Source organism: Oenanthe melanoleuca, chromosome Z, assembly GCF_029582105.1.
Source record: "Oenanthe melanoleuca isolate GR-GAL-2019-014 chromosome Z, OMel1.0, whole genome shotgun sequence".
Taxonomy (NCBI): Eukaryota; Metazoa; Chordata; class Aves; order Passeriformes; family Muscicapidae; genus Oenanthe; species Oenanthe melanoleuca.
In genome coordinates, this window is record NC_079362.1 from 60,291,474 (window position 1) to 60,312,186 (window position 20,713).

The 20,713-nt window shown below is 36.6% G+C and overlaps 1 protein-coding gene across 1 annotated transcript in view; it reads right to left on the reverse strand.

Annotated features, from left to right (window-relative positions):
* The window catches only part of NDUFS4 (NADH:ubiquinone oxidoreductase subunit S4), a 46,939-nt gene that overhangs the window by 23,686 nt on the left and 2,540 nt on the right, over window positions 1–20,713 (reverse strand). The window contains exon 2 of the mRNA XM_056513833.1: window positions 2,900–2,978. Coding sequence (XP_056369808.1) covers window positions 2,900–2,978 — 79 coding nt within the window. The remainder of the gene's footprint in view (window positions 1–2,899; window positions 2,979–20,713) is intronic.

Below are 20,713 nucleotides of genomic sequence, written 5' to 3' on the forward strand. Positions count from 1 at the left end.
CATTACCTGAGTGAGACTTGCAGCTGACAGCCTTTGCCCTCCATAGCCCAAATTTCCTAAAGCAAGCAGGACCTTGAGAGACTACTTTTCACACAGCTATTTGGAATATGACCTAATTGGCGGCCAGAGAACCAAAATGTGATGCAAGAACCGTATTTCTGTTGAGCTTTGTTCATTTTGTATGTTATTTTCTTCAGGTTTTACTGTTCATTAAAAGGTATTTTATTCAGTATTCACTGAAAACAGCTAATAACTGATACAGAAATATAATTTCTTGGATGTGTTCTACACAAGCTGAGTGTAGCTTCTTTTACATTGAAGAGACACACTTTTTTTCTACTGTGATGAACGTGGTTTGAACCACTAGTTTTCGTACTATTTCATTAGAACTCATTTTTCTGTTGCATTCAACAGAGCAGAGTCTAGGCTGCAGTAAGGAAGTGACTGACTACCGCCTAATTATTCAATGTCAGGATGCTCATACCTCTTCTATTTAATTTGTGTTTCCCAAAACAAGGAACAGTTTAGCACTCCTAGAATCAAATTACTCTGTTGAACAAGCTCTAGCATATGCACGTACACATAAGAACACAAGGTCTATAAGAGCACTGGAAATACAGATTAACTCCACTACAGTATGCAATTAAACGTTTTCAACAACCTTAGCATTACTCAGCTTTGTAAATATCAAGTCATAGAAGAGTTTAGTTTCAAAATAAGTTAAAAAATGAGAGTGACAAGCAAGGATGACCATATACCCTCTTCCACCTGTTCTTGCTCCTTCTGAAATGGAAGCAAAAGCACATATAAGGGGAGGTCCAGCTTTTTAAAAAAAAAATTAAAATATGACAAAGATGGCAAATCCATCAAAATAAGATTTAATGTTTTCTAACAATCTGTAATAGAAAAGAAGGTAAATGTTAAGCATCAATTTCCAGAGCACAGTTTAAACACAATTCACAAGAAATAATGACATGCTTTGTAACATTAATTAACAGAAAACACCTGTAATATGCTAAATTAGTCTCAATTGGTTGCAATTAATCATACTTAAAAATAGGAAATATATTGCAGCAACCTAAAATAAGGTAAGCTAGTACTCTAACATGAGATTTAACAGGTGTCTAGAGAATTTCTCCTAAGGTTGAAACAGTTGAAAACCACATCAAACCGTGAGACAATTTTCCTTGCTAATGGAATATAATTTTTGCCCATTAAAAGAACATTAATTTAGAACATTATGGAAACTATTCACAAAATTTAATGAAACCCACAAAGGAAGTTTCTAATTTTCTGTCATTTTGTTTTTGTTTTACAATAATCTAAAAAGGAAAAAAAAGACTTTTGTGTTTAGAATATGGACCTACATGCACAACACTGTAAGAAAACAATATTAGTCTGACATCAAACCTAACTCCACGAAATAAAGATATAATTTTGATTCATTATATGTATTCAAATAAATAAATGGCTGATAATACAAGATCTCAGAAAACCTCAGCAAATATGATATGAGAGCTTTCAACTTGGTGACTACATATAATGACTACACACTCCATGTAAAGTGTATTTACAATAACACTAAGCTGTATTTCCAACTAGTTTTACCTTAACTCAAATGAAAGTATAAACTCTAATAGCTAGACAGGGTAATGTACAACACTAACTTTGGATAATGCACATTTAAATTCAATATGGAAGATGGAACAGTGTTTTTTTTTGTGAGTCTGTCTTTGCATTGTAGTCTTTTCAGACATATGTACCCATCACCCAAGGCCACAACAGGGAAATGTGATATTTTTAAGCATTATAGAAAATGTATTCAAATATATATATGTATCTTTTAACATTAAAAAACAGTGCATTTGGAATTAATTTCAGAAAATGTAGGTCTACTGTTATTTCTTAAATTCAGAAAGAAGTTTATGAAGTCACTAGTTATTTTTTTCACTTGTAAGTAGATTATTACTGCTACATCTATATACAAAGCACAAGAGAAAAAAAGCCCCAAAAAGTTGATTAAGTGTGGGGTTTTTCCAACAGCCTGTTAAACTTCAGCTGTCTCAACTTGTACATATCATTACAAAAGTACAATTTATAAATATAAATTCTAAATATTTCTTAGGTAGTTAGTATAGCTTCAGGGATACAAAGAAGATACCTACAGTGTGAACTGTCTGATACATATGATAGGAACACTGTTTTCCTGGAGATTCAAAAGCAGTATGAAAACCAATGAAAGGCATGCTTCTACTGTGATGCATTCCCCCCAGAAGTCTTACAAAAATTATACTATTGAATAATGTAAACATAAGTGTCAGGTTGCATCTAGAGTAACAGACCACACATTATGGAAGAAGTTACAAGAAAAGATTGCCAAATTTCTGATCTGCTACTGATTAGCAGAAGAATGTTATGCATTTGTTTCCAGTTGTAATCTAACCTTCATACATATTCAAAAGCTAGAGTGTATGTGCATAGTAACAATAATCTTCCATGATATATCTTTACACAGTATCTTTAGTAATATGGATACCAATGAAGAAAACTTCAGGAAGCTGGCAAATTCCACATAATTTCACTACACAGAAAATACACATAAATTTCAAAAAGAGCAAACTTGTTATTAATTACAGTTCACACTGGTCTCTGACTAAAATATAACAATAATAAATAAGGTACTCATCATTTTTCATTGCTTAACACTTTGAATGCCATATTAGTTCACATACTTATGTTTTACTGATGTTCCACTTTTAAAAGTGTATAAAGGACTGTTGCTTTGTAGTTCACATTTATATGGCTTTTTCCTAGAAGAACGCAGAATACCATACTGAATGCCTATTGTGCAGAAATAACCCTGAAGGCTGTATCATAGTATTCAGTAGAAAACCCTTACCAATTTTTCATCAACTGTGATGAGTTGCGTGTCTCGAGTTTGGTCCTGTGCCAGCCGCCATGTGGAAGTGCTCAGTGACCTGCAGTGCAAGACTTGAAGTTAAAAAATGATTCATGCAATGAGAAAATAGAGGCAGACAAATCTTACATAAACAAGTTACTTTAACAATATCCGTCTTGTAAAAAAAATTGAAGAGGGAGAGATGAGGGCACAAAAATCCTTTTTCTCCCCAATTAGTTCTGTCTGCTGAGTTTTTGGCAGACTCCCACTTAGCAGTTCACAACAGGCTGCACTTTATGTCAGCCTACAGGCTCTCTGTCACAGAGAGACTGCCAGTGGCAAGGACTGTACTGCTCTATATGAATGTACAGTAGCTGGTTTGTCACGAACAGACAGAAAAATACAAGGCTGCTGCAAGCATTCTGGAATTCTGATCCTTAAACTGATGGCATCAGAGGAAAAAATCCTAAATCTATTTGTAATGGTAAAGCTCCAATTCTACACTTCAATAACAGGACATTAACAAATCCAAAAAACCCAAATCAAACCAAAAAATTGACAAAACAAACTCTTAAGCCGATACCACAAACAGTTTTCTTTTGTAAGTGGGCAAAACTCACAATTATTTTGCTTCATTTCTAAATAATTTTGGGTTAGCTTATTCATTTCCAAGAAATACAATTTATATTTTTGCATAATTGCTAAATCTGTAAGATACATATGGAAACAGAGAACCCAATCTGACATCACTGAATTAACAAATCAAATTTGCCCTTAGCTTACATTATGTCACAATGAAAGGATTAGGCCCCTTGAGAACAAATCATCTTTTGGCAAAACAATGCAACAACAGGTGAAACAAGCCAAGAAACCTAATTCTCTGACCTCATGATAGAATACCAGGTTGGAAGAAAAGAGAATCTCAAAGACCATCTGTTCCAATCTTTCTTGGCAAAAGCACGGTCTAGACAAGATGGCCCAGCACCCTGGACAAGATAGGCCAGCTGAATCTTTGAATTGCCCAACACTAAGGAACCCATCACTTTCCTGGAGAGATTGTTCCAATAGCTGACTGACTCTACCACATTCTGAAAAATTTTCCTTGTGTCTAACCAAGATCTCCAAAGGAGTAACTTGTACCATTAGTTCCTTCTGCATGCAACTCACTGTAAAAAAGGAGTGTCCACCTTATGTGTAACCACCTTTCAAAATACTGTAACATGGTGATAAGGTCTCCTCTAAGTCTTCTCAAGACTAACTCAACCCAATTCGTTCAGCATTTCCTTGCCTGGCAGGCTTCCCAGTGCTTTGATATGGACTGAGAAGTGCTGAGAACAGTGGTATCATAACTTCTTCATCTCTTCTGGTTATGCTTTTGTTGATGCAACCCAGCAATCTGTTGCCTCTCTTTGCTCAGAAGCAACTGTCCATACAGACTGAGACTGTTCTCCTCCAGGACCCCCAGGTCCCTTACCCCAGAGCTAGTTCCCAGTCAGGTAAATCCCAGACTAAACTGCAGTTTTGGATTATGATTTCCCAGGCTGAGCAACTGCAACTTGCTCTCGTTGAACTCGTAAGAATCTTGTTAGCCCACTCTTGCAGCCTGTCTAGGTATTCCTGCAGGGTGAATTTCCTTTCCAAAGTGTCCACTTTCCCACTCAGTTTGGTATCACCAGCAAACTTTTATCAGGGTTTATCAGGATCTCACCACACACAAATCAAACAGTGCTGGGCCCAAAGCTGATCCCTGGGGACCCTGTTGTGACAGGTTGCCAAGTGAGACACCACCACCCTCAGAGTGTTGCCTGACAGCCAGTTCCTCCCCCACTGCATGGACCACTTCACTAGACTGTAACACACCAGTTTTTCTGGGAGAAGGCTCTGACAGAGTGTACTAGAACCCTTGGAGAAATCCAGGTAGACAATAGTGTGCTCCATATTTAATTAAGGCCATTTTAAGGAAATAAGGAGCAAAAATGCAGGAATTCAGTTTTATCACAAGAACTCTCTGAAATTAAGCAACTGGAACAAAGTTCAGTTCCAAAACATTTAATATAAATCTATACTTTTAAGACAGATTACCTTTTACTAAATTATCTTCTCTCTGCCATTAACAACTTCAAAACATCTTAAAGTTCACAGAATCACCTAACTCTGTGGCATGGACAGACACATCTACTGCTATCTAAAGTGACAAAATCTGTCAGGAAAATTACTTTGTTTCAAAACCCACAAGTTTTCAAGTGCAAGGAAGCACAATAATTCCATAAAAATTCAAGGTAATGACTCTGTACCAGAGATTTCTGGCTCAACATGGCTGCTGTTTTTTAATTTGCACATGTAAAATAATACATCATAAAAACAGACTAGAGAGATACTGCGGTACTAGGAGAACAGGCTGCTACTTGGTCCTCATTCAATTACACACCAAGTTAAGAGCGTCCTGAACAGCAGCATTACACTTGTGCTCCAGACCTAAGTAGCTAAAGCCACAACATATCCAACCTTAAATAAGGAAGAAAACATTATAATAGGATAATTAGTTTCCTCCCCACTACAGTAGCCTTAGTATGAAAGTAATATTCTGCAGGTATTCCAGAACTTCATGTGATATAGTGTTCATAACATTACTTGATGTATGTCCAAAGAAGTGCGGTAGATTATACAATTTTGTTCTCTAAAGAAAACTCATTTAGACTATAAATCAAGAAGTTCTCTGAAGCTTGCTCTGTTGAGAGATCTGATAAATATGTAAAGATTCAAGTAGGCAAGGGTTGTAAAAAGGGTGATCAGGATGATACTTTTTCTTGTAACACAAATTCAATTATAAACAAAATTTAGCACAACTTAGTTTAAATAGGGTTGAGAGTGGGTTGTTTTTCTTTAAACTGAAGAAGCACTAATCAGCTTTGAACAGTACAAATGCCATGCGCCTGAAAATTATTTCCACTCAGCTTTATGTCATTTGACATTGTTTTTACTAAGGCCATGATCAAGAGCAGTGTAAAAATCCCACCAGATTAAAGGTGGGCAGGATCTCCTTCTGAGATGCCTCCACATTTTACACAGAGGGAGATGGGTTTTTTGCACGAGATGACTCTGTCAGCTAGGTAACTTCCAAGCCATCATACCTTATAAGCTCTCCATGATTACTTTAGCTATTCTTCACAAGCAGATGGACAGCGTACTAACCTAAGTCAACTTCTCATCTTCATAATTTTTAATTTCTTTTCACTACACAATTCTGAAATATACTTAACTGTTACTGGAATTTGCAACTTTGTACACTACTTGACTAACCTGTCTTCTGTCCTTCCCTGGACTGCAATGAGTTGGACAGAACATACTTTCCCTAAGAACTTCGTAACTGAAGAGTGTTTGAAAACTGGTTTTTGGACCAGACTAGGAAAGTGAATCTCACGTCAGCAGAGGAGAGACCTCCATGTGAAAATACATAAAACACCAGCTGTGCTTTAAAGATGCAGGCTGACAATATTTCCATTTGTTGCATCTCTCATAGGAAAGTAATCTGAAGTTTGGGAAAACCAGCAACTCTGAAATGTAATATGAACTAAATACTACTATTCGAAAGTTAATAGAAAGTATAGCTTGATTCCCAGAATGCCTGTTTAATTTTCAACAGGCTTCATCACAAGTTTGTAGCTAATGTCAGGCTCTAATCCAAGGACAGAACTACAAAAAGCACCTCTTTCACACAATCTTCTCTTCTCAAAACTCCCACAATGGCAAGTATAATTTCATCACTCAGGCTTCACCTTCAAAATAGTATAAACTTTATAATATCTATTCTACCTTCAAGTTAAATGAATTTGCAATCTAAATCACTAAAGTGAACACTTGATTTAAACCTTGTATTTCATCCTCAACCATACAGTAGTTCTCACAAAATTCTCCATTAATATTTGCCCACATCCACCCTGACTTTTAGGTAGCTTTTCTGATGGATAATCTTGCAGAAGTATAAGACATACATTTTACAATTCCATCCTCACAATTTCCTACTGCTTTTTTTCTATTACTAACCTCTGGAAAGGTAATCTGCTTTCTTCCTTTCTCTCTGTAACAATATGGGTATACATTACTCCATTTTGCTTATTTTTCTCTGCTTGTGCATTTTTTTTCTTGTTGAAATATTTTGGGATGAGGCCTTAAGAGCAGGAAGTTCTACTTCTACCCTATTCCAAGTCTAATCAAACTCTGATTTAGAATTATTGTACACAGAATACTTAGAATAATAACAAATAGACTGTTAAAATAATTCAGAACTTCAGAAACTATAAAGTTTTACATGAGGCTAGCACCAATAAACCTTGCTATCTTCTAGGCTCATTTATGACCTATTCAAAACATGTACCAAACGAACTTCCTTCGTGGTTACTATCTAATAAACAAAGGCTCCAAACTGGCCACAGTTCTGTTGTGAATCTGCCCAAATGTTTTCCTTATAGAGAGCTTGTTACTGGTCAACAAACAGGTGTTTAAATGCAAAAACCTAGGTTTAATTGTAAAAGCTTGCCTTTTAAAACAAAAACTCTTCAAAATTACGTAAAACAAAAATTAAGGTTTACTAAAAAAGTCACCTCTCCTTTATGACTTTCCATATACTTTCCCACACTATAGTAGCTCCTTTATCTTCTGAGTCCACCATTTAAACATCATTCAATTTATATTCACAAAAGGATTTTCTCCCTGCCCCATGCCATTGTGTTGAAAATCTCAATTCCTTAATCTCATTCAAACTACTTATTATGTGACGCCACTGTAAGTTAAGATTTTTTATAGTTTATAATAATTTCATCACACTAACTTCTGAGGTTCATTTAAACTGTAACATTGTATACCAAGATTTTGTCTTTACCACCAATCTGATTACTTCAGCATAGACTTTATTATATATATGCTACAAAACAATATAATTTAATGATATATCTGGTCTCAGGAATTTTAAAAAGGTCCAAGTAACTTCTTCTTCCACTGTGCTTAGTTCTTAAGAGAGGTGTTATAGAACTGAACATTGAATCTAGAAATAATTATGGCTACCGTTTGTTATTTTACAGTCTCAAAATAAGCCTATGTATGTAAAATGCCTTTTACACTGTATAGAGAAGACAGGAATAGATACTTGGCAAAGACTAAATTACATGGTCTTCTTATTAATTACTTGTAACTCTTACATCAGCTCAGTAACACAGAATTAATTAATGAGAATTACCAGCAAAAATATGTGTTTGTAGAATTCAAAACTTGCTGTAGGTACCATGTGTCCTGAAAAAACAAATGCTGTGATCACCTAACCATGTCTTCCATGATAAGTGTGTATTCCCTTTCCACCGTCATCTGCAGTTACAAGGAAGTCACAAATGGTTCAACATCCCTGCTATACAAAAAAAGGAGTCCAGAGAGAAGCCATTGAAGTTCTTCAGTCTACTGGAAAACTACAATATTCATAACAGTATCAGGTCTCTCAAACATCTTTTCCCACTGTGAGATAAGGACATAGCAGATCCTTGTTGCAGGGAAGATTCTTAGGTCTTCAATTCCCTTCTTAAGTTGTTGGCCCCCACTCTGCTGAAGCCATTAACTTCCGTTGAACAGAAGAAAGCAAACACTAAAAAAATGGTCAGTGGATGTCTTTTGTCCTTTGAATTAAAGCATCTGACTTGAATGTATTACTTCGTAGTTCTGGGTATCTGTATTCAACTGCTAAACAAATTTGACCACTGTAAATATCTGCTAAGTAACCCGTGCTTAATCCCTACATGGTAAGAAACTGCCATATTTACATGGCATCAATCTGTCTTCCACTGAGAGCAGTGCTGTGATCGAAATGCTAACAAAATCCAGACGTGAAAACTTGTATTTTCCTGACACAATTCAGTAGCTGGGACTTAAGCCATTGCACAAAACCTTTTCCTTAACCTCTTTATGCAACACATCTGACTGTTTGATCTATTAGCACCCCCTTTTGGTCAGCTGTTGGAGATATGGTTTTAAAAATCCAGGTATCACAGAACAGGTAATAAGTTCATAATGTATAGGTAAAACAAAGTCTAGAAGAAAGCCCCATGTGCCATGTGAAAAATGACGACAGTCATTAAGAAGTAAATCTAAAGTATTCTGACACTGAAAGACCAGGGCACCAGTGGATGTAAATATACATATATGCAGAAGCCGTGAAAAACCATTCAATACACTGAATATTGTTAATTTTTAGAAAACCAACCTTTTTAATATTATTGCATTTAAAATTATTGCATGGCTAATAATATAAGCTTCAAAACGTAGAGCCACCATAAAAACATTAAATTCTGAACAAAAAGAACAAAAAGAAACACTATCAGCTAACAACTTCCACAGCACCAAGCCATATACTGTGATTAAACAGACTAAATACAAATCAGTATGAAGTTCTGGCACATAAAACACAAGTAATAATGATACAATGTCAAATGCAACACAAACCACAGTTTTCAGCCCAATATAATATATTTTTATTTAGCCCCAAAATAATGCATTTTTATAAAGACAGCTTGGAAAGTTAAACTTCTGAGAGATTAATTTAAACACAGTGGGATAATGCTTTCTTGGTGTTAAACTCACTACTGTAGTTGAAGTAATAACGACTTAAAGTCAATGGTATTTTATTTTTACTCAGTTTCACTTACTAGTCTACTACTTTCCAACAGAAGCAAATTACAAATATAGTGCCAAACACTGCCTATGGTGACACGTAATTCTATTTTGTAGTATGAACTGCAAGAATAACTTTCATGTTTGGAGGAAAACAAAGCTCCTTATTAATAAATAGTACTTTCATACTCTGGCAAAGTTGGCTAATCGTACTTTTTCCTTTGCCTACAAAATGATGTTAAACAGAGTAAATTATATTTCTAAATGGATGAACGCAGTATTAATTTATTTCTCTAAACTACTAAAATTTCTGTAGTAAGTTGCTGAAATAATTGAAATTGAAATATAAATACAAAGACACTGCTTTTACTTGCTAATAAGTTAATATGCAATAATTTTTTTTTCCAGTCATCTGTTTGGAAAACAGGGCAAGAATTGACTATGCTTTTCTGACAGGCAAAACTTATAAAAAGAAGCAACGGTTATACAAACGTACAAAATGAACAAGGAAATAAACATTTGACATGTGGTTAAGAAGTTAAAAGTATGCATCTTTGAAGCTAAATGTTAAGTTAACCTGCCTTTACAAATACTGAACTACAGGCCTGTCAGTCTCACTTCAGTGCCTGGTAAAGTTTTGGAGAAGATAATTCTGAGAATTACTGAAAAACACCTGAAGGGCAATGCAGCTATGAGTCACACCAGCACAGCTTCATGAGGGAACAGTCCTGCTTGTCAATATCCTTTTATGACAAAGTAACACAGCTAGTTGCTCAAGGGAAGACAGCTGTAGTGATCTTTCTGGATTTCAGCAAAGCTTTCAATACTGCCTCTCACAGGATCCTTCTGGACAAAATGTCCAGCTCACAGCTGGACAAACATATTATGAGAACTGGCTCATGGGCTGCCAGGCACAAAGGGTTACAGTGAAGGGGGTGACATCAGTCTGGTGACCTGTCACTAGGAGGGTTCCACAGAACTTCATCTTAGGCCCTGAGACCTTCAACATCTTCCTTAACAACCTGGATGCAGGACTGGAAGGAATACTAAGCAAGTTCAACAATCATACAAAACTGGGAGGAGCTGTTGAAGGCAAAGAGGCTGCACAGAGAGATCTTGAGAAACAGAAGGACTGACAATCACAAACCAGATGAAATTTAACATGGGCAAGTCCTGGATTCTGCACATGGGATGGAGCAGCCCTGGATGTACAGACAGACTGGGGAATGAAAGGCTGCTGAGCAGTGCCATGGAAAGGGCCCTGGGGTTCTGGTCCATGGCAAGCTGAACATGAGCCAGCAGTGCCCTGGCAGCCAGGAGGGCCAAGTGTCCTGGGGGCATCAGGGACAGCATCACCAGCCAGGCAAGGGAGGGGATTGTCCTGCTCTGCTCTGCACTGGGGCAGCCTCACCTCCAGTGCTGGGGGCACTTTTGGGCACCCCCCATACAAGAAGGTCATAAAGCTATTAGAGAATGCCCACAGGAGGGCCAAGGAGGCGCTGAAGGGTCTTAAGGGGAAGCCACATGAAAAGCACCTTGGTCTGTTGAGTCTAGAGGAGACTGAAGAGACCACATCACAGTCTGCAACTTTCCTGTGAGGGGAGGTGGTGGGCAGGCACTGATCTCTTCTCTGTGGTGACAGTACTTGAGGGAACATCATGAAGTTGTGTTGGGGAGGTTATTAGGAAAAAGAGGATTAAGAAAATGTTCTTCACACAGAGGGTGGTTGGGCACCGGAACAGGCTCTCCATGGAAGTGGTCACAGAATCAAGCTGGACAGATCTCAAGAGGTGCTTGGACAATGCACTCAAGCACCTGGTGTGACCCCTCCTGTGCAGGGCCAGGAGCTGACTCACTGATACAGAATAACACAAAATATTCTAAAATTCTTTCAAATTAGTCTAATTTTCAAGTAGTGAATACTTCATTAAACAGCAAATAACCTAATTTTAGTTATTTTAGATTCTACTTAAATTATCCCACGTGTGAGAAAATGCTGTTGACCTACTATATTCAAACAATTATCAGCTGAACCACTGCACAATGTAAAGACAGACGTGGTCCTTCCTGAACTACCACAGGACCAGAGCACTATATCCACCCCTGCATTGCAGTGAATTCCTCAGGACACAAGTAATTTCTGTGAAGACATGAGTTGTCCACCACCAGTTTTGCTCACTTAATCAGCTTTCTAGGAGTCAAGACATAATAAAGGAGGTTAGCTCTGACATAGTACCAAGCCCGCACTTTTCTGACTCAAACAGGGCCCATTTGAGCAGCCAGCTAACTGAGGTGGCATGACTGGATGCACAACAAAGATCAGTCCTTCAGAAGGCTCCACATCAGGCAGACAGTATGCCCAGGCCATCTCAACCTACTCCTGCAGAACTATACAGGTGTCTTTTAAGCTTTTCAGTATAAGCATATGCATAACGCAAACAGCTTGAGATGAGGAAAAGTTCAGCCAAAAATCCACAGAGCTAGCCTGGAGGTTCAAATCAGCACACAGGCAAGCAACAGCTGCACATCCTCAAACAGTTCTCTGCAAGTTCCAGGCTCGTATCAAAACATTTCTTTAAGTGCTTGGATGCAAACATAGGCATTATTTGCAACTAAACTTCTAAAAATGTCATGTCAGTGCTCCTTGACCCTCATATGCACATGACTCAGAGAATACCAGTAGCCTCTGACCGATTACACAAAACAGATTAGAAACGCTTTTGAGAGAGGGGCTTAACATGTTAAGAATAAAATTATTCAATTATTTAAACATTTTTGTTGTAGAAATCAAAGAACGCATTATGAATACCTGATATACTACATTTACAGCAATATAATACATAATTTGTAAGATGTCCAACTGCTATCAGGTCACAGGAGCTCTGAATTACTGCCACCTGTACAGCTGCTAATAAACCATTTCATTACGCACAACTCTCCAAACTGGAACACCTACTCTTGGGAATTAACCTCAGTTCACAATCTGAAAGTAGCGAGTTGCCAAGCAGAAACCTCTTCTAGGCAAGTTAGTTGTTAGACAAATACTAGAAATGTTCCACAGTCATAACAACTATCAACTCGATTTACATTCTCTAGTTAGAAAGCCTAATTAAGTTTAAAAAAAAAAAAAAGAAAGTTGTGTAGGGTGTTAAGATAAAATACCTAGGTGACACATTTGCTTTGTTTGTACTTTCTAAATGTCAAACGCCCCACACATATACATTCAGGCATTCATACAACTTGACAAAACTAAAAACTGTGCTCTCTTTATAGAAGGAACAACAAAAGCCAAAGGGTTTTATTTCAAAACTGTGAGGAATGAAACTAATGTTCCACAACCCACCTCTGTCTTATTTTGTGCATTTTGAAAAAGAGCCTTTGAATCATGTAACATTAAACAGAAAAAGAGTAAAGATTCCTCTGTGTTTGCAAACTGTTTATGGCATAGCATGGTCCTGTATTTCATCCCTATCTATTCCTATTGATTTAGCCTTCAATCTGAATGCATTTACCAGCTTAACTAATTCTTATTCTAATAATCTAAGGCCTTTAAAACATGGCGCATATATATATATTTCTGTAATATAAATATAAATATAAATATAAATATAAATATAAATATAAATATAAATATAAATATAAATATAAATATAAATATAAATATAAATATAAATATAAATATAATACAAATATAAATAAATTTCTTTCTAATTTAATGCTCTCTAACACTTTAATTGTATACTACAACACAAAAAAGAATCCTTTAAAGTGTTACTGCAAAACCACATCTTGGTTTGTAATAGTTTAAGAGAGTAAAATGAGCTATTTGGCTAGTAAGCCTTAGCTATTGGGCAGCTATGACAAACTGTATTTGAAAGCTATATACTAATGTTTGTAGTACAAGCCACTTACAGAAAGCCAAATGCTTTACAAATGGAACATGACATGCAGGTTTCTTTTCAAAACTGTATGCTCTTAGCAGTTGTTCTAGATGAGAATGGGATAATCTAGGTAATATTATTTTGTATTACTTAATTTCACACTTGCTTTGTGAACTTCGCCTTGTCTCAGGTACCTTTCTCTTCAATTTCCTTTCTGACACTAAGCTTTTGTCCTCAGTTCCCCTTTGAACTGTTGCCATTAACCAGTTATTATGTACCTTAGCTACCCTACATGTCACACACCCTAATTACACTATTGATCTATCTGCCCACATGGTTCTTATACACCTCTGAGGAGAACAACCTCCACGATACTTCAGTAAATTTTTCAGTACTGAGTCACATGCAGAGAAGATAAATCAATGGTGCTGTCTTATGTGCAAGAATATAGTCTGTGTTTTCAAGTGCTCTAATACTGACAGTCTGAAGACAAACTCTCAGACCATGCATCAGGACACCAAGGGGCACTAGCAGGTCTTAATGGCCATGACCAGCCTCACACAGGGCCTCCATGAACATGTCTTACCTGTGGCTCTGGAGTTTAAATGGAGTTCCATTTAAAAGCTCAACTCTGGGTCTCCAGCCCTTGCTTAAGTGGCATCATTAGGTTTACTCACCTCGAGGCCTGGTTCTGGCTCTTGCCCTGGTCATTAATGCTGCTGTGCCTGCTGGGGTCACCCTCACTTTCTAGCTTGTCTTACCTAGTAGACAGCCTTTGATGTTCCTTGACACTCTGCTTGGCATTAATTCCTATCAAATACAATACTGTGTTTTTCCAGTGTATGCAATTCACCTGCATTTGGTTTTCAGTCTCATACTGCAGCCAAAGCAAAGGACTTAATTTTTATGTAGTCTCTCTATAATGACTGATTTTAAATCTTATCTTGTTTTCAAAAGATACTAACCACACAAGCTTTTAGCTTTGGGTACAGCATGATTAAATACCTTCTACAATATACATCTGTCTTGAGAGGAAAACAAATGGTTGGCTGTAACGTAAGCAGCCTATGTAAGTGTCTTCCATGGGAGTTCTAAAAAAAAATTACCACATCAAAACCTTAACTGCAATTCTACACACAAGTGCAAACAACAATTACATGGTGCTAGCTAGGAAAATAAACCCCTTCCTTTCTTTTGCATATTGCATCAGCATCTGCAATCTTGGAACAACAATTCTTTAAACTGATGAAGGACAAATTATTGTGTACTTCAAAAGAAATACAATAGAACTACCAAGCTACATAAATTAAGTCTGCATTCAAAGAAAGCTTGAGTGCTCTGTTTTTACATAATTATCTGATTTTTCTAATTTCTTAATTTCTAATTTTTTAATTTGTCATTATTTATTAATGTAAACACATCTCAGAACAACTCCTGGGAACTCACCTTTAAGAACAAAAACAACCTCATCAGCTCACCTATTTGTGTGTTTGCTATCCTCTTCCATGTACATAGATCCTCTCCTCCTCCACCAGTACTATTCTTACTTCTTTTTCATATTCTTACTATCTAATCAGCTGCTAGCTCTCTAGCTCTAAAAGGAGACTGCAAGCATTTATATTGCTCACACTTTTATAACGCCTTAAGGCTACACTGGTGTTTTAAATGCAAACCTTATTCTTGAATTCCAGTTCAGACAACATGTAGATATATCAAATTATATCAAATACATAAAGTCTGACTAAAAAGTGAACAGGGCTTGTTTATGAACTCTTTCATGTTAAGACCCCAGAAATAAGCAGCTGCAAGAACTGTTTTCCCACACACATTCTGGAACTGCCTACAGTCTCTTTTGTTGAGTCAAAAGTTACTTTACTTCTTCAACATCAGTCACGGGTCAAGGAAATATTCAGACAGAAACTACTGCAGCTAGAAAGAGCTAAGTAAATAGTACCTAATTACACTGCCAGGACAGAACAACTGCCCTTTGAAACTCAGACAGAAATAATGCCATTAATTTCTTAGGAAATATGAAAATACACATTATAAAGATGGCAATGCAGCTTGCCTCCTTCTACTTTAGAGATTTCTTTTATTAGAAACAAAAAAGGATAAGATCTTAAGACAGTTAGGAGGTATATTTTTTAATACACTCAAAATCAAATGGTTATAAAAAATTTTTAGAACTTAGCAAAATCCACTGTATCATAAGAATAAAAACCTGCACATGGGTAGAAACATATAAAAGATTTAGCTATTAAGGATCATACAAATTTACTGAAATTATTAGTATAAAAAAAGAGTTTTTAAACTTGGGTTTTTTAAAAACTATTTGTGAGCAGGTTCATGATTCCCTGCTAACTATAAAAGCCTCTCAGCATTTCAGCTTCTTAAAACAGTCAATTTCATCCACAACAAGGTTAATAGAGTCAAAATGCTCAAACCTACACTAAGGCAAAATCAAGGTAATTTTTAAAATCCAAATAGCAGTACTTTTCCGCTATGAGTTAAATCTGTTGAACATGATGTATTAAACCTGCATCAACAAAGCAAATTTTATTATTCTGCTAACAGAGATTTGAAACACTGTCCATTGACAACTTTATTATTCTCCTTCTCCATATATCCATCTGGTATTCCATAATCTTACTATTGACTAATTAATTTGATAAGAAATGTGGTTCAACTTAGTCCAACAAGTTCTACAAATAAATGTCTCAAACTCTGAGGTATCAAATATTCGGTATTAGGATATACCAACATGAAAGTCTTTTCCATAAGAATGTTTGGGGGATTGTCTTGAAAGCCAAGGGACATTTTTCAAATGCACTGTTAGATTCTGTTTCAAATTGTTTAATCCCTGAAGGAAAGTATTATGTCCTTCTGTTTTAGGATACTATTGCCAACAAACTTCACCTTTACCCTCTAAAGCTTTTTTGAGTGCTTGTTTGTTTGATTTGTTTTGGTGCAGTTTTTGGGTTTTATTTATATCTCCACTCATCTTCAAATCTTCTAAGTAGAAAGAAGATTATTAGGTTCTCAAATCAGTAAGTTTTTGAAAAAGTTATTATCACATGTAACAATTCTTTTTTTAAAGTATGCCAAACTTTACATAAGCAACCTACAGTTACCACAGAATTGGTTAGAAGAGCATTCAGCTGTTTTAGTGGAGAAGCAAGCACATTGCTCATTCACTAGTTATCTTCCAACACAAATACACCTTAAACATTGGTCTGCTTGTCTCTGTTTAAACTTTACTTTCTGAAAAGAGTATCATTCCTCCCCTCTGGGCTTCCAATTCCAAAAGCAAAGGAACTGAATGTAATTAAAGTAAGTGACCCCAACTTATATGACCAATGAGAAACAGCATCTAAGAATCAGGAACAGTTTGCTGTCATGATGCCTGCTCTACTTACTTCTCCATAAGTACATTACAAAACCATCTCTTTCCAGAACAATATATCTCCTCCTTGCCCTATTCTCAAACTTTGGCTCTCCCAAACTTTTTTTCCTATCTGCCCCTCGGAATTGCACATCTTTCTATCCATCCTCTTCCTCCTATAGATGAATACTAAAAGTACATAAACTTTCACAAACATTACAAGGAATCCCACACACTTCAAGAACTCAAATGAGCTTGATCTGAGCTCACCACTAAACCATACACAATATATGGTATTTTTCACTTTTTCATTGTGATGGACTTGTTCACACTGACAGCAACATCCTACTACTGCCATGTTTCATTACATATAACATCTTCATTGCTCCATGGGAGCTTTCAGAAGCTTACTCTTTCCACTCCAAAGGAGCACTCCTACACCCTACTTCCAATAATGCCAAACAGAAGGCAAAAGCAGGAAATCTAAGACACCATTCTGGTTCACCATAGTCACTTTAATATCTTAATAATGGTGCATACGCATGAACACAACAGACATGAGTAAGTTATCCTGTTGCAACACTCAAGTAATGATGGATTAGCAGCTTTGACATAATACATAAAATACTGCAGAGGGACTGAGGTAATCCTACTTATCAGAAATTTTCCCCTCTTTTCCTCAAAGCATGCAAAATTGTTGCAGAAAGAGGACAGCAAGAGCCAGACATAGCCTGTCGTCAAAGAATCTGTGACTGTAACAAATAACCACTGATACTGCTTTCAGTCACAATGAACAGGCAAGATTTGACTTCTAGATGCTCTCTTAACCACATAATCACTATTTGAACAGTGTGGACAGAGCCAAAAGGAGTTGGTTTTAAATGAATTAGGGACTCCAGACATACGAAATATCGACTCCCAAACTACTGCTTCAGGGTGTCTGCAAGACCAGACAAACACTCACTGCTGCCTGGAGTTTTGCTTTTAAACTCATGCTCTCTTAGTGTATGAACTGTACTGGATTTCATCTTTTCCCCCCTTTCCATGCCCATTTGTCTTCCACCTTGAGTCTTCTCCGACACTCCTTGTCATCACAATCTCACAAGCAAAAAACTGATGGAGTTTTATTCCAGATTTCAGATTACCCTAGTGATATTATGCTGTAAGATATTGTGACTCACTGTACTTGTTCTGCTACAAATTAAAACCAAAATACATACCTAAGATAAAATTGTAAAATTCCAGCCAGATATGTATTTTAAAAGCCAAATGCCTCTTTTTTCTGGTGAATGACCAAAATGAAACTATCTAGAAACATCTCTTATAGAGCTAGGGCAAGACTGCAAAAAAGACTGCTTTTCCTCCTGATCTTATCTTTAAATTTTCTATGGTTCTCTATGCAGATTATATCAGTCACCAGAAATAATTTTAACAAAGATAAATGCTACAGAACTATGTATATATTAATGAAAACCAAAGCTTCTGATGTGTCTGAGCTTAACAACATCACACATACTTTTATATATTGTGTGGAATAAAGTAAGCAGCAGACACGTATTACAGGGGATGAAATAACAAATAATACAATTTCTGCAACATGGCACCTATTTCAGATTTGACAAAAATCTCAATGGCTAGCACTAACACCGGCAAAATTGTGTTTCTAGTAACCAGATTCAGTCAGGGCTTTGTGCACCTTTAAACAGCTCTCTACTCTATGCAGCTCCAGACCTAGCTCCACTAAGTCTACTAAGCTGTATTTTAACACATGCTTTGGCATTGATGTGAAACAAAAACATCACTATTATCCCATAAAAGAAGAAAAAACAAACCCAACCAAACAATAATACAAAAGAGTAAGCTAGTTAGCTTGCAGAATTGGTTTGGTTTTTTTGGGTTTTTGGTTTTTTTTTTGTTTGTTTGTTTGTTTGTTTGTTTTAAGTTAATAGGCATTTTCTCTACTTTTCATGGAAGGACAGGATAAAAAAATCAAAACAGGAGGTTTTTTTCTGTTTTAGAAGTCCTTTATTTTGCCACAAAAATGGCTTCTCCCTCATTTTCCTGAGAGGGAAGCCTGCTTATAAAGACAGTAACTGAAAACTGAAATGTAAATAGCATCCCAAATTTCTCCAGTTTCTTGAGTATTAATTGAATAACAGGCTTCATACTACACAAGTGTCCATAATTCTTCACTTTCATAACCTCAGATATCCATTTATGATTGTGTCAGGGACAGAAGAAAGGTCTAAGGCCTGCCATACTTGTCCAGTGTTGTACAAGCCGACAGAATAATGTAAAAGACCTTACAGTTAGTTGGCAAGACTAACCTTCAGTCACCTGGTAGGATTCACCCTGTGAAAGGGGAGTAACACACAATAACTCCCTTGCTGGCATGGAGGTGTGATCATGGGCCGTTATGACCTCATCCCATGTGCTGGCCCTGCACGAGATGATGCTGAAACTGGCCACCCCTGAGGAGGTGATATAAGGTGTGGTTCTGGGGTGGAGGGGAGAGGAGGACATGATGCATGCCATTTTCATACAGAAGATGTCCTGAAGGTGCACAGCCTACCTGCTGCTCCTCCTGCCTAGCACCATGCTCCATCTCTTTCTCCTGCTCAGCAGCTTCTCCAACATCCAGGGGTTGGTATGTATTTATGCAAAAGTGACTAATAAAATAGATTTGCTTTGCAATTCCTACTGTGTCCTGAGTTTTTTGTGCATGAGCATCCTCCTGAACCTGCAACAATGATGATGAACCAGCAAAACATTTGATGTCATACTCAGAGTTTTTACAGCAGCTTTACAAGAGGAAGGTAACATATTTTGAAAAACCACAGAAAAGTGACATGAAAAATTCATTATCATGAAATGTACAGAGCATGTGGCAACACTACACCTACACACAAAACATTCTGCTACAGCAACAGAAATTAATTCTGACTTCAATATATTGTTATAGAAAGCTTTTCAGGAACACTCTAAAGTGATTTTGAAACAAATATCTGAAATTCGAAACAAGTATCCCAGTTCAGCAGGAATTTATTTGAAGTGTTCTTTCCCCAGCTTCAACTGTCCATATTTGTAATGGAAGGAAACACTACAATTTTTAGGCCAAGCTAGGGAGAGCACGTTCAACATAATTTCAAGCCTCTTGAAAACTTCACAGATCAAACAACCAAACTATTCCAAATCTAAGTAAACAAAAGCACAGTCCTGTAGTGATATAAGAGTCATTCAAATGCTCTCACAGTTAACAGTTCCAGAATCTTCTTCAGTCATCTCCTAACACCATCAATAATTTTTATTGTTAGTAATTATAACATCTCTATTTACCTAAAGACACACATCTAGCATACTGGTATAACACAACCTTTCTACAGTGTGACAGAGATTACTAATAAATTAGACAGACAAATACTTCAAACATACTTCAAAATAAAGAGTCTACTTGTACCAAATCTGTCAAAATACTTTTCTGAAAGGAAACTAGTATTGCAGGATTTATATATCCAATTGCAAGATACTGGCTTCTCAAAGAAGTAATCTTTTGGACCGTAGCTTATCACTGCAACTTGAAAACAACCTTAAGTGGTCTTTGGTAAAAGGTTCAGGTCTATGAGGTCAGGACATGTGAGACACTAAAGCTAAAAATGGGACTTGTACACTGTCAAACCTTGAGGCATCTATTTGTATACTGAAATTTATCTGGGTTTCTGATGAAATACAAAGTATTGCATGCTCTGCATGAAAGATTATATGCTACGTAACAAAGGAAAACAGTTGCATACAAGAAGCAATACAAAGTAAATAAAGTAACGGATACACCTCCTGTCTACTTCAGATTCATCACCTCACTATGAGCTCCAGGAAGATGTCTTGAATTTAAAACACAGAACC